The sequence below is a fragment of the Balaenoptera physalus genome, assembly GCF_965194825.1.
Source record: "Balaenoptera physalus genome assembly, chromosome: 14".
NCBI classification, from domain to species: domain Eukaryota; kingdom Metazoa; phylum Chordata; class Mammalia; order Artiodactyla; family Balaenopteridae; genus Balaenoptera; species Balaenoptera physalus.
Window position 1 is genome coordinate 32,578,147 of NC_138893.1, and position 15,210 is coordinate 32,593,356.

Consider the following 15,210-nt stretch of genomic DNA (forward strand, 5'->3'; position numbering starts at 1 on the left):
TGAATTTGTGTAGTTAGTTGTCCCCTTGGCATATGTGGCTTTTTTCTTCCTTAACAGTTTAAATCTGTCATCCATTCTCCACGAAATGATTGGACAGGGCAAGACGTGGGTTTCCCATCTGTTCTCTGTTTGCGTTTGGGCGCCATTTCAAAAACCACACGGGAAAAGTTTATAGGCAAACATTATAAAAAGTGACAGTCTGAAGTGCTGCTATGGCTGGTACGGCAGCATCAAGTGTTACCTGAAATAGCTCCCTGTTCCAAATTCTCTCCTGCTTCAATTGTCTCAAGACGGCCTCCCGATGACACCAGGGAAGAATTCAGCTGGTCGTGTACAGCGAAGTTCCAGAAACCACAGCCTTTTCTGACTTTTACAAGACTTCCCACTCCCTGGGCTCTGCTCACCCCCAGCAAGGATTGGTTTCCCTGTGTCGATTTCCTGTGAAGTAAAGCTGGTGACATCAGCGTGATGTCACACCTCTGCCCTGATCCACTGCTGGACTTGGGGTGTCAGGCAGCCTTCGCCTCAATCTTCTCTTCCCAGTTGGAGGCCCCTCAGTTCTACATTCCAGTAGCTCCCAAGGCATCCCAGCTTCAGAGTTTCTTAGGGGTGGGAAGGAGATGCAGCTCCGGGCAGGAATCCCGCACCAACCGTATGCAGTGGCGGCTGTTAGTCACACCATTCACTTTTTGATGAGTTGTAGAGATGCCCGTCTCTCATTTTTTAATATCAGATGAGTCCATTTATTGGAAAGCAGCTGTGTGATAAGATGCCACTGGTGCTTCTCAAGTGTTTGAAACTTGTGGGGAGAAAGTTCAGATTGATGCAACCAGAGATCTGCACAGCCGAGCTGTACCCGCCGGTCGTGTGGCCTCAGCAAGTAGAAACACGTGCCTTTTCGTCCTCCCAGAAAGTAAACTCAGCGCCTTGTTTGTTTAACACTTTTAGGTACAGAGACGAAGAATGTCCAGCACTGGTGTGTGCGCTCCAGCCTTCTTGCTTCTTTGTGGATTGTAATTTATATTATGAAAGATATGAGGAAACATTTTCTGTCCGTGGAAGCCTCTGAAAGCGCAGTTGGTGCGTAGCAAAGTGGCTTCTGGAGCCTTCTCCTCATTGTGTTTTGGTGAGAACAGATGGGGGAAGTGTTTGGCTGTGTGCTCTGCGTGGATTTCTCCACTCCTGTCTGTAAGAAAGAGTAAAAAGTCTGCTGCAGTACCAGAAAAAATAAACGCAGGAAATATTAATATTGCTATAAAAGGTATCGTTTAAATCTCTCAGGGAATACTTTGCCCCATGTCAACCATCATGTTTTATAGAGCAGGCCGTGCAGCTTGGTGGACTCAAGGGGAGGCACTGACCTGTGACAGCGGGAGGTGATCACATCACAGTCAGAGGGGTGGGTAGGGTACCGCAGATGCAGCATCAACCACGTCAGAGGGAACCGGCCCGTTGTCTCCACGGAGCAAAGTGAGGTCAGTACCCCTGTGGAGGTGTCCGCAGGGCACTCGGGAGCGCGTGGCAGGGAGTCACCTGGAGGACAGCAGCGCAGAAGAGAAACCAAGCCCCAGTGGCCGCGTGGGAGGGGCGGGGACAGAGCTGTCTCCACTGAGCCACTGGTTTGGGTCTCGGGCTAAGTGTCTGTGTCCTGGGATGTCTTTGATGCAGGAACCTGCGAGCTGGGCCACGGGAGCCGCTAGGTGGCCTGGGATGGGCGTGTCGTTCTGCCCCTCACCCCCACCATGTGCCCCACTGGTCTTCCCTGACTTTTTATCCCCAACCTCTTCTCCCTTCTTCCCCCCTTTCTATTCACTCTCCCATCCTCCCTAAGTTGCGCTTGAAGTCCTAGATTACGCAGGAGTATTGCTGGGTTCTGCTGGGGTTCCCCAAAGACGCCACAGACCCCCATATGAGCCTGTTGTGAAATAATCAGCTGGGGAGGGAAGCAGCACACACTTTCAGAATTTCCCACCGGTAGTAGTTACTGGTTTCAGACCTTGAAGGTGGATGGCTTAATGTTATGAATGAACACTGTTATCTTATTGATGCATTTTGGGGAATTATTTTACTGTCCTTGAAGCTTATCATCTAATTGGAAAACTGGGTGACAGTTTTGACCTGGTTTTCCTGGAAATTAAAACCACTCTTAGTATCTCAAGTCACCTTACCAGTCCTTTTGACCTGGGAGCCCATCATTAGTAACATCATTCTGTATCCATGGCGATACAAATCCAAGGAGTCTCTCTGGTGATCCTCCGAAAAGAGTGGTGCTCGAGATCGTGGTAGTGTCTTCAGCCTTGAAGAACAACGGAGATAGTGACCGTCATGGGCCCAACAAGGTATAGTTGGAAGGTCAGGTTCATATTGAATGGCTTGTTGGATTCTCAAGATAATATCCTGTTTTGGGGGCATTCTTGCTTCTCAGTAGATGAGGAAGCTGAGGCCGAGAGGTTAAGCAGGAGCAGAGTGGACTTGGAACTCAGGGCTTCATCCTTTTCCCATGCAGGCAGCACGCATTTAACCAGCATCTCCTGTGTGTCCACCCTGAACAGGACGTGGTCCTTACCGCCCCGTGTTACCTCCTTCTACAGCAGCAGGTGGTGGTGTCTTTTTGGTGATGTTGGTCCAGCATCTCAGATACTCCTGGTTTCAGCAAGACTTTGTGGTTTACCCATTTCAGATGAAGGAAAGGCTTCTCAGTCAAAATGCTTTCCTTTAAAAATGGAGAAATCATAATTCCACCTTTGTCCAGAGAGAAATTTTTCTGCATCATAATTGCAAGTGTCTTGCTTTTTTTTTTTTTTTTTTTTTTAAAATAAACAGTATTAGAGCTTTCCAATGCCTCCATGAAATAGGGACAATGCTTCCCCTTATCCGAGGGCCAGGACAGAACAGGTTGGCCATACGGGTCCTGGGCTCTCCTTTAAGGGAGGAAAGTGTTGCTGCTTCTGACCAGCTGCTTCCTTGCTCAGTCATCTCTTGTTGACCAGTTCTGGCTCAGAGGAAAGCAAATTCCACAACATTCTTGGTAAATTGCTGATCATACAATGCGGTTGTAATAAATATCGATGATTTTATGACCCAGGCTAAGCCACTGTCAATTCATTCTAACATTGTGGGTGCTATTTCCGTAATCAGTTGTTAGAGACCCAGGACCCAAATGACATCTGATCCTGGCCTTGACTAGCTGTGAAAGGGGTGGGCCAGGTGGCCTTTGGGGGCCCGTCATTTCGGATATTGACTGGCCCTGACTCTAGGAGGTGGGAGATGCTCTGAGATTACGGGCGAAACTGATTTCTTTGTTCTTCTCCATTTCCCCTCTTACCCGCATTGCTGCTCAGGATCCAGAGTTCAAAACATTGTTATCAGTCCCTGAATTCAGCAGCATTATGACTTAGCCTTGGGAGGCCTCATCTGAGGACCTTCCAACTAAGTTCCCAGCAACATCTTTTAAGCATTGCTTTGCCCTTCACTTCTCTCTAGAGAAGACTTCTCTGACCATCCTATACAGCAGGGGTTGGTGAACTTGCTGTAAAGGGCGAGACTGTAAATATTTTAGGTTCTGCAGGCCATTAGATCTCTGTTTCGACTACTCAGCTCTGCCAGTGTCACATCACAGCAGCCCCAGACAATATGTAAGCATGGCTGTGCGCCTATAAAACTTTGTTTACAAAAACAGACGATGGCTGGGTTTGGCCCGGGAGCTGTGGTTTGCCAGCTCCTGCTTTGGAGCCCAGAGCCTCCATCTCTGGGTGTGCCACTAACCTGTTGAATTCTTCTCCCTGACACTTAGGACCACCCTACATACTTTATAGTTTTGTAGATGTTGTATTTATTGTCTATCACCCCACTGTAATTAATATCCCATAAGTGCAAGGACTGTTTTTGTTTCCTGTTGCTTCTTGAGCATCCAGAATAAAAAAAAGCATGGCCCATAGTAGGTGTTCAATAAATAATTGTTGAATGAGAAAAACAAACTTTTGAAATGTAACCTGCTTGTCAGTTGGGGCTTTCTGCCCTTGTTTTGGGGTGTGTTTTTCCATGTTAAATATGACTTTTATTTTCTTCTCTTGGTTGTGGTTACCTCTTTATGTTCCCATCCTGTTCAACGTCTGGGCCCTTCTTGGCGTGGATGCCTCGGTGGGGTTAGGGCTGCCCCTTTGGGGGGCCCTGGCCCTCCATGTTGGCTGGCGGTGGTGTTGGGGAGAAGGATTTCTAGAACCAGATGCATGCAGCTCCTGGGATACAGGGACTGAAACGTGAAGTAACTTTCTTTCAATCTTATGTGGGAGATTCGTCCAGACCACATTCAAAAGGGCAAAACAATTGCCTTGTGACGCTGCCCAGCTTTGGAACCGTCCCAGAGCTGGGAAGCTTTGTGTTTTGCTGGGCCTGGGACTCCGGGTACCATTGATAGTTCTCACTGTGAAGGATGAAAGCCGATTCATGGACCCTCGTGGGTCCCGGCTGGCAGCTCTGGCTGTTCTTAAAGACACATGGCTCCTTGTCGCTCCTTTCGCGGAGGCTGAGTCCTGCCAGGTCCCATCTTGCCCTGCATGTCTGGGGACTGTGACCCTGTCGGAAGTGGTCACCTTCCATGTGTCTGCCTGGGGCAGGGGAGGGGCTCACAAAGAGCCACGAGACCTCGGCCCTCGCTTCAGGAGCTTGGCATCTCCTCTGGGGACAGGACAAGTCCATCAGGAATGTGGTCCATCCCCAGGAGCTGGTGAAGAGGGGAGACCCGCTTCACTCTGGGCCAGGGTGCCTGGTGGCACACTCTCACCCGGGAGGGCACGAGGGATTTGGGCCTTGAAGGACAGGTTGGTGTTCGTGTGGAGGCAAGGGAGGAAGGAACAGCCCTAAAGGAGACAAAGGCAGAGGGCTGAGGAGGCTGAAACCCAGGGTGTGCGGCGGGGGCTCGTGGGCAGGGAGCGGTCCAGCTTTTCGCATGGAGCAACCGGCCTGCAGCCTTCAGCAGCTTCATTTCAGGATCCATTTAAGTGTAATGGGGGCCTCCTCTAGGCTCCCTGGGGGCATTTTTCTCTTTTCTGTTTTGCCGTTAACGCCTCCAGGCTATTATCATTTTAAGAGAAAGCAGTGTATCCCAGCTCACCCAGCACAGAATTAAGTCTCCAGACCAGCGGTGTTCTGATCTGAGTCTGAGAGTCTGAGGCAACTCTTTTTAAGAAGCTCAGATTTGTGACAACAGGCAGAGTCAGCACAAATAAATGGGTGTGTGTGTGTGTGCGTGCGTGTGTGTGTACACAGCCGTGCAGTCATGTGGGATGAAACCATTGGTAAAGCACACGTTCTCACAGATTAAAAACGCCACAATGATAGACTTTCCCGGGGGGTTACAGTGTAAGCAGGCTTTGGATTGATAATCGACTTAAGAGTTTTCTTGGATAGTGTCTTTCCAAGTTGGGTTTGGGGTTTGTGTTTAACGCTCTACAGTTTGTGGAAACCCAGTGGGGCAGCTTTTCCCGGGCGCTTCCTCTGGTTGGTTTTGTATGCTCCTCTTCTCCTTGGCGAGGGCGGCTTCTGGGGGTGCGAGGAGAAGCAGACACCCCTGGGGCCATTTGCAAAGCATGAACTGCCTCTCCCGGGCGTCAAGGGGACTCCACTGACCTTTGTTGGACGTTCTCTCCTTTCCCTCTTTCCCATCTGTCTCCGTCTTCTCTCTCCCACCTTTCTGCAGAGCCATCAACCAAATACCAAATCTCCCAACCAGAAGTTTACGTGGCTGCGCCCCGGGAATTGCTAGAGTTGCGCTGCCTGTTGCGAGATGCCGCCATGATCAGTTGGACTAAGGATGGGGTACACTTGGGGCCCAACAATAGGACAGTGCTAATTGGGGAGTACTTGCAGATAAAAGGTGCCACGCCTAGAGACTCCGGCCTCTATGCTTGTACTGCTGCTAGGAATGTAGACAGTGAGACTGTCTACTTCATGGTCAATGTCACAGGTGAGTTGGCCTGCCAGCCGCTGCTCTCTCTCTTCTCTGTAGCCATTTTTCTGGGTAAAGTGTTATTGGACAAGTGAAATCGTAGTGGGATCTGCTAATTGGTTGCCAGGCACAGAACTTCACGGTTTGCGATTGATCTGTTTTTGAAGTTCTTCTACGGGACCTGGTATATCAGAGAGGCTGGTCATTAAAAATGACAGGATTCTCATGTGCACAGTAGCATTTTTCTTTTAAGACAGCACACTTTCCTATAAGTAAAAACACATCTTTTTTTTTACCCCCATACCACCGGCATCCTTGGCATTTAGAACATAGAATTGAAATTTGGATGCTGAAGATTTCTGCTTCCTTTTGTTAAAATTTAAGTTTCTCTCCTTGACTTTTCTTCCATGTGGTGAGGAGGGACTGCACAGGACCCCTTTTGCAGCCAAGTTTAAAGTTCCGCTTTCAGAATATTAGTAAACGGTCAGAAGGCCACACGGGGGCTAAGTTTTTCTAGCGACTAATTCCTTTCTTGAAGGAGACCCCGAGTGCTGAAAGGTTGTGTTGGAAAGAATCTTTGGATATTACACAATCAGTAAGTTCTTTGGGGACTCGAGTACCATTTGAAGCTTAAAATCCAGTTTCAGTATATCCAATTTTATAGCATGTTTAAATAATGTGAAAGCAAAAAACGTTGAGAATCATAATATAGACGAACCATCATCATGGAGTGAAAATTTAAGCCATTAAAACCATCTTAACTAAACATGGTCTCAGACTTCTTGCCTGGGTTCCTGGGTTGTTGAATCCCCTTTCCAGAAAGACTAAGTTGTAGATGATTGCACCCTTTGGCTTTGCAAAAACACAACCATGGATATGTTCTTTTGAATACAGATGCCATCTCATCCGGAGATGATGAGGACGACACAGATGGCTCGGAGGATTTTGTCAGTGAGAACAGTAACAGCAAGAGTAAGTAATTGCTGTCTCCGAAGGTCCCCGAGAGAGGAGAGCTCAGTGGGAAGTCCTGACTCGAAGCTGTCTCCCTGTCGACTCTTCGAGATGCTTGTTGCCTGCCGTCCCCACCTCTCTCCGCTGTGTCTATACTCTCTTGACTTTCAAATCTGAGAATAAACCAGTGTTACTGTACACCCTTCTCTACTGTTTGTTCTTTCTTATTGTGTCAGTAGCCACTTTCTTTTGAAAGCAGTTATGACTTTTCTTTCCTTGGTTTTCCTTTTTCCTCTGGCTTCTCACTATTTGGAGATGTTAAGCCAGTAGAGCCATGTAACATCCTGGTCTTCTTCATAACCGTCGACGGTGCTTGGCTTGTCCCAGTGGTTCTCCACGGGGGGTGATTCTCCTCCTTCCCCCTCCCCAGGGGGACACTGGGCAATGTTTGGTTGTCTCAGCACAGGAAGGGGGGGATGCTAGTGGCTTTGAAGAGGCCAGGGATGCTGCTAATAAACATCTTTACAATGTACAGGGCCGCCCCGTAACAAAGAATTATCTGGTCCAAAATGTTGATAGTGCCAAGGTTGAGAAACCATGACCTTGTGAAACATCATTGCTTGCCGAGCAGAAATAAGGGAAGTGTGTCTTACGTTGCATATAGAAAAGGGGGGCAACAAACGCTGTTTGCGTATTTAAAGGCAGTTAAAGCACTGCCATAACTGACACTAGGAGGCCTTTACATGGTGAGTGAGAATGTGGCCTCTCAGAGCTGGGCAGCCTCGGTTCAAATGCTGCTCCACCACTGCTGAGTTGGGTGACCTTGGGCAAGTAATTTAACTTTTGTGCCTCAGTTTCTTTATCTGTAAAATGGGAATAATCACAGTATCTTTTGGGGTTATGAGGATTAGTGAGTTCATATTTGTACATTGCTCAGAAGAATATTTGTGAGTGTTTATTCAATAAAGAAGATCAAATATAGCAAGTTGTATTTTCCAATGACATGGTTGGAATATTTCCAAAGTGATTTTGCACTGGTCACTGGCATTCCTTGCTTAGATGTTGTATTCTACGTTTTCTCAAAAGGATATTACTTTAATAACTTTAAACAAGGCCTAAATAATAAGATAATTCATTATTAAAATAGACCCAGGGATTTTTCAAGGAAGAAGAGAAAATCCATGTTGTCCGGCACCTGGGATAATGTTTTGCTTTAGTGGGGAACTGCATTTGTCTCTTGAGTCTCCTAGCAGCTTAGGCAAAAAGGGAGGTATCTGGGCTTATATAGTTTTCACTCTTTGGCAAGAGAAAGCTTGCGGCCTGGACCACTCGCGTCAGCGTCACTGAAGAACTTACTAGGAATGAAAATTCTCGGGGCCCGCCCCGGACCCGCTGAATTAGAAACTTTGGGAGTGATTCTGATGCACAGTAAGCGTGAGCACCACTGGCTTAGGGACTCGCACACGCACATCTGCTTCCAGAAGGAGTTTATTGTTAGCGATCTCGTTGGTAAAACAGTGGGTAATAAGGCGAGTGAAAGTGTCTTCCACTGTGATTTGTACCAGCCTTCTAATGAGGTTGTTATTATCATTGCGATTTAGTAATAAAACACTGGTACGTTACAACATGCCACTCACTTCTTATTAGTTCTTTGGCTCTGGCAGGAGAGGCAGTGACCCTGACAGTGATGAAAAGGGTCTGCTCTGGGCCGACTCTGGGCTGGCTGCTGGTTCGTTCAGTCAGTGCCCCCAGCGACCAGATAAGGTGGAGAAAGGAGTTGTTTGTTTGTGTTTTATTCATTGGGAATGTGTGATTCAGTGAGCCAAAAGCAGCGCTGCAGTTCAGTCAGAGGCCTGTGGCATGTCTAATCCCAGCGCCCCTCTGCCAGTACTCAGGGTGATGACGGGGGTGAAGGGAAGATGCTCGCACAGTTGTTTACAGCTCTAAAGTGGTACCCACGCGTGGGAGCCATTGCTGTTGACTGGGACACCAGATTCAGCGCTGTTCTGTGGGCATGCCTGGGAACTGCGTTGTTCTGGTGATCAGTCCCCTGCCTAATTGCATGTTACCCGGAATATGCAGGAAGTTATAAAATGTAACAGCAGGGTAGGCTAAATGAACTGAATCTCTCTCTGATGACTCTCTTTTCATCCTGAATACTAGTCCTGACTGCTCAGTGCCCAGGTAGGGCCAGGTAGTAGAGTGTTGCATTTAAGAAACGCCAGCCCACGTTGAGTGAATTGCCGTGCCTTCACCTTGCAACCTGGGTTCTTTGTAATTAGCTCTCGAATGACACCAACTCTGCCCCAAAGTGGGTGCTCTGCAGTGATTAAGGGCTGGTGTTAGCTGTACCAGGCAGATACTGCTGTCGGGAATTGCCTCTGTTTGGTGCCTGTGAAACATTAGATGCGATTTAAAGTGATAGCAGTTCTTAGCTGGCTGCTTGGCCTCTGCCATCTGTTAGTGTGATTAGGCCGGTCTGATTCACAGGTGCAGCCTGGGGCGTCTGAGATTAAGCAGCTGTGGCCTGTGTGGACAGAGGAATGCCATGGCCGGGGTAATTGGCAAGGCGGGGAAGGGGATGTTGCCATTAAGACAATTTTTTGCCACCTCGAGTGTCAAATGCCTGACCTGATTAATAGGGAAAATTGTAGAAGCACCGAATTCTTTACATTTTCAGCCACCTGGAAACCACTCATGTGTCCAAATTGATTCCTTCGGTGCCTTCTGATTGCCTGGAGATGCCACTGGGGTGTGCTTGAAAGTTCCCCTTCAGTGAAGTTAACAAATGATGCTCCAGCAACCCTGTGATATTTCTGAGCTTCTCTGAGAAGGGTTTTTCTCTTTTAGGGTTGGTCTATGTTACTTCTCCATCAAGTGACTCCAAAAATAGATTGTAGGTTACTCTCATTGCTGGTATTCTTGTTTATCTAATTTTGTCAGTTAACTCTCAGAAGGCAAGCTTATCTGCCTGGTAGAGTTCTTCTTAGATTCTGTACAGAGTACAAAAAGTATGGTAGTCAAATATAATGGCAAAAAGAACAGTCAAAAATTGAGGCAGGATTGCTGCATTTTGGCCGTGAAACTGGTATCCGTTAACCTCCAGGTCCGATTTGATTTTTTATAGGAATGTACTGCAGTGTTCAGGTTGATCTGAACCCTTACCTCATCCTGCGAGACCCAGCTCAAAAGTGGGCTCCTCTGTAGAGGATTTCCTTGTTTACACTGGGCTATTGAGTGGCTTTGACTGTTGTTCACGGGTTCTGTTGTATCACAGGTAGTGTACATTGTATCACGTGTAGTGTCACGTAGTATCTCAGACCCGCCTTTTCCGGTAGATTGCTTCTGGAGGGCAAGGACTGTCCTGGACGTTGAATGAATATTTTGTGGAACTACCGTCCTCACGTATATCTTTTACGGATCCCATTAAAAACAGAGCAGCGTTCAGGTTTGGTTTGTACATTAAGAGAATAAGCCGGTGTTTCTCAAAGAGTATCCCTTGGAACCCTAGTTCAGCATAATTCTCTGCCAAAAATGAGTTGTATTTTGAAATGAATTTGGAAAATACCTCATACTGTGACCTTTCTTGAAGACTTACAGTGTCTATCAGCCTATTACAAGCTCTGAGAAGTTCTGTAGTAAAACATCTGTTTCTTTTTGTCCTTTCCCAGGGTTTTCCAAACTTATTGACCATAAGACCCTTTCTAAAATATAGCATCTATTAACATCCTGCTGCACGTGCTTTGAAAATCCCTGCAATGGGCTGATTTGATTGATCTGACTCCCCCTCCCCCCCTTTAAGTCAAGTTCTTCCATCACAGATGTGAAGGGCATTCTCCGGTCATATTTTAGCAGCTGACTAGCTGATGACCTCACACTTGACCAGTGCTAGACGTTTCCCTGAGTGGAACAATCTTGTGATGTCACTACAAGCCTGGCTGCCAGGAAATAATGCTGCTACATATGCCCTTTGGTGAAAGAGACTTTCTCCGGACAGAAAGTTGTGATTTCAAATGCTAATTTTTGAAATGCATCCAGGTTGAGGATTTTGAAAAGGTTCAAGCTTTGTGCTTTAGCTTGAAAAAGCGTAACTTAACTAGTCCTTGCCTTCCCTAGGTACTAGGTATCTTAATGGGTCATCTGGCAGCAAATAAATAGCCACGTCTGTCCGTTTTTTTCGAGGTACCTTTTATCACCTCCGGCTTGTGTTTAAGTGATTACTGTCTCTGGAGAACTTGAGACTGACTTCTTGGGAAGGGCATGAGTGACAGAAGGTTCAGGTTGGCTGCTTAACTAGAGGGAATTGATAGTAAGACAGCTGTATCAGGTGGAGTGGTTCTTTCTATTGAGTGAAGAGAGAGAAGGTAATTTTCTATTTTGGCTTTATTTTCGTTCAGACCTGCAGCTGCCCATCCTCCATATTAGGGAGAAAGGCAATTTTTTTTTTTTTTTTTTTTTGTAAGCAACTGGGGAAAATGAAGGTTCTTGGCCTGAGATTCTGAACTTTCATTGATAGACCTGCCGACAGTAACAGTTCGCCGTCACCTTGGCTCTAATTGGGATTTTCCTTGGAAGAGATCATATCTAAGTTGGTAAATGCTGGTTTCTTAGTTGTGTTGAAGTTTCCAGGAACTGAATAAAACAAATTTTTAGAAAATGTACAAGCTGCCTAAAGGTTTTGAAACACCTTTGCGGTGAAAACCTCATTACAAGTTGGTTTGGGTGTTTTATCACAAAGGCCAGTGATGATGTCCCATCCATTCGGCCAGACTGAGTGTCTTGTCTTTCTCGGCCTCCCCTCTGGTCCAGCAGCATCACGGGCCACTAGCGGGTTCTCTTTTGAAGGCAGAGCCTGGGAACTCCCCCAAGCAACTGGTCTCCCAGTGGACTTAGGTGTTTCACACGTGGGTCACTTGCCTGGTTTGTTTTAGTGTATTTCTTATTGAATGCCTCGTTGGTCAGCAAGCTGTTGTTTTAATGAGATTTCTCAAATAAAGCCCCCCTGAGCCCCACAGTCACACCTTCACTGACATCTCCATATTTTGTTAGATTTGTTTTCTCTTTCTCTGTGCAAAACTGAAGACAGATGAACTGCAGTCTACTGCAAGGATGGGGTAGAGCTCTCAGAGACGTGCCTCCTTCCCTCATCAGGGGTCAAAGCATTGAAATGTCCTGATTAGTGATATTTTTAAAGGCACTAATTATAGACTTAAGACAGAGGCCTTAGTGAGGCTTTAGAGAGTTTGTGAGACTTAATCTAAGAGCTGAAACAGGCTGTTGTTTTTTTTTTTTTACATCAATAAAAATACAGTTGGCAGTCATCAGCGGCCACAGCTCACATAAATCTTGAACTTTTGACTTAATTACCATGGGAGAGTTCAAAGGGCAGCATGGAGTGGTTGAAAGAGCACTGCTCAGGGAGCTGGAGACTTGGGTCTAGGCTCAGCCCAGCCTCTGGCCATGTGACCTTGATCAAATCACTTAACCTTTCTGGATGACATTGATCACACCAGCCGTTGGGCCAGATGGTCACTGAGGTCCCTTTTGGTACAGTGGTAATTTGAGTCCGTGTTTTTCCTTTAAACCACGAGGCTGTATTCTCTCTATTTGATTAGAGAGAGAGAGAGAGAGAAAAGACCATAAACCTTAGATGTCAGGGTGGGGATACGTAAGAGTTTTTGTGGGAGCCGGCTCAGCAGCCCATGTTTTCTCCTTAGGTTTAGGTTGCAGGGTCAAAATAAATCCTCTGATCCTATCATTTGTCGACAGAATCAATATCTGTGTAGAATACAGATAGATACCTGGAAAGAATGTTAGAACTGGGAGGGGCCTTATCAGAACATTAGTTCAGCTCCCTCATTTTATAGCTCAGGCTTTTAACTGTTGTCCATCTGGTCTGTCCATCCATCCATCCATCTGTTCAATAAACACTTGAGTGCCTGCTTCATAGTCTGAAGATGGCTCCAGCTGTACGCTCCAGGTGATCTACCCTTATTGGTCAGCAGACATCGAGAGGAATATATTTCAGTCTAGAAACACCCTGGGCATGGAAACAGACATAAGTAACCGAGAAAATGGTGGACGACCAGAGAAGGAATGATGAATCTTTATTGTGGGATGAAGGGGGGTTAAGAAAAGCTGTGTTGAGGGAACGTTGAGGGAAGTTTCTGTGGGGTTATAAATCTGCTTAACCAGCCACAAGTTAAGAGACTTCTGTTGTATTAAATTAAAATTCTACTTACTTGGTATTATTACTAATATACAGTATCTGTTTCAGTGTAGAAAATGATAATGAGTAAATACGCTAAACCTTGATCATGGGCTTGTATTTATTTATTTATTTTGGCTAGGTCTTACTGTTCCCTTAACTTTCTCGTTATGAGTATTTAATGACTAAGAGAATGTCGTTCTTTTGCTACATACTACAGCAGAAGATTTGAGAGTGTCAGAGCAGAAGGGGCCATACCTATCATCTAGGTCAACTTATTTACTCCTGATTTAAGTATAATTCATGTTTTATGCCATCAGGGGTTTATACCACAATTCCATCTCTATTAAATCTATCCCTAAGATTATGTCAGGGAAGGTATACAAAGTGGATGCCGTACACCTCTTTCAAGCAACATGATGTGGCCTTGGCCATCCGTATTGAGCATCTACTGTGTGCTAGAGTCTTCTCTGCTTTTGTAGATCATTAATTTGTTAAGTGAGTTCCTCCTCCAAATGAAAGTTGTTAATGCTGTTCACAGCCTTGGGATAGAAGAGGCCTCATTAGGTAGAGGAGCTTTTTGGGAGCCTGGTCCCTGTTTCTCTCCAGCTGCATTGTAGTTTTTGGGGTGGGGACCCTGGCATTTCCATGTGTCCAGACTGCAAACATAGCAGGAAATACTGAAGACAGGAAGAGTTCGCAGAGGACGTAGGCCACTGATGATGGAAACACAGCAGGGCTATTCCTACAGTGTAATTATTTTTCTGGACCTTCCAGATTCTTCAGGTTTTCCATAAAACTAGTTTATTTCAGAAAGAGCCGTTGTAAAATAATAAAATAACTCCTCCCCTCCAGCATTATGTTCTTAAAAAAATTCGTGAGCTTGACGTCTTAAAGGAAGGCCTCATCATGAAAGTACATCGTGCCTGTGTGATGTTAGCACCCAGAGTGGTGTTGGACACGGGGTTGGTGGTGACCCATCACTGCCACTCAGGGAACCTCGAAAACTTGGCCTGACAGCCCTTTTTGTTGAGCCAAGCTTTACCGTTATTCAGAGAAAGCGAATGTTGTGAATTCAGGTTTCCAGTGACAGTCATGTAGGTGATTGGCTTCTACTTTGTTGATTAGATTTCATGGCGCCTCACCCACCTGCGATCTCTGAGCCTTTAGATGAGAAACATGGTGCCCACAGACTTTATTTTTTTTTAATTTTTTTCTGGTTTCTTTTTTTTTTTTTAACATCTTTACTGGAGTATACTTGCTTTACAATGTTGTGTTAGTTTCTACTGTATAACAAAGTGAATCAGCTATAAGTATTCATATATCCCCATATCCCCTCCCTCCTGCGTCTCCCTCCCACCCTCCCTATCCCACCCCTCTAAGTGGTCACAAAGCACCGAGCTGATCTCCCCGTGCGATGCAGCTGCTTCCCACTAGCTATCTGTTTTACATTTGGTAGTGTGTATATGTCAATGCTACTCTCTCACTTCATCCCAGCCTAACCTTCCCCCTTCATTGTGTCCTCAAGTCCATTCTCTACATCTGCGTCTTTATTCCTGTCCTGCTCCTAGGTTCATCAGAACTTTTTTGTTTTTTTGTTTTTTTTAGATTCCATATATATGTGTTAGCCTACGGTATTTGTTTTTCTCTTTCTGACTTACTTCACTCTGTATGACAGACTCTAGGTCCATACAACTGACTACAAATAACTCAATTTCATTTCTTTTCATGGCTGAGTAATATTCCATTGTATATATGTGCCACATCTTCTTTATCCGTTCATCTGTCGATGGACACTTAAGTTGCTTCCATGTCCTGGCTATTGTAAATAGTGCTGCAATGAACATTGTGGTACGTGACTCTTTTTGAATTAGCCCACAGACTTTAGATGAGAAGCATGGCTGTGTGTCTGTTTTGCACAAGCAGATTTTATAGGTGCAGTTTTGATGATTGGAATTTCACCCCAGGGAAGTGGCTACCTACCAGAAATTCCAACAAAATTCTTTCACCCTTGTCCTAAATAATTCCTCAGGCTCCAAGAAAAAGGTGCTGGTTGCCAGTGTGCTACTGCCACAGGCCATGACCGTACAGGCCCATGTGGTCT

General features: G+C 45.9%; 1 protein-coding gene across 16 annotated transcripts in view; it reads left to right on the plus strand.

Moving 5' to 3' along the window:
* The window catches only part of FGFR2 (fibroblast growth factor receptor 2), a 102,480-nt gene that overhangs the window by 21,230 nt on the left and 66,040 nt on the right, over positions 1-15,210 (plus strand). For 6 of the 16 annotated variants that reach the window (XM_082423979.1, XM_082423987.1, XM_082423989.1 and 3 more), the window contains exons 3-5: positions 949-1,080; positions 5,699-5,965; positions 6,842-6,919. The exons of 3 other annotated variants lie outside the window; for them this stretch is intronic. In XM_082423979.1, the coding sequence (XP_082280105.1) occupies positions 949-1,080; positions 5,699-5,965; positions 6,842-6,919 (477 nt within the window). The remainder of the gene's footprint in view (positions 1-948; positions 1,081-5,698; positions 5,966-6,841; positions 6,920-15,210) is intronic. 7 more of the 16 variants (XM_082423992.1, XM_082423991.1, XM_082423993.1 and 4 more) reach the window with 2 other exon arrangements.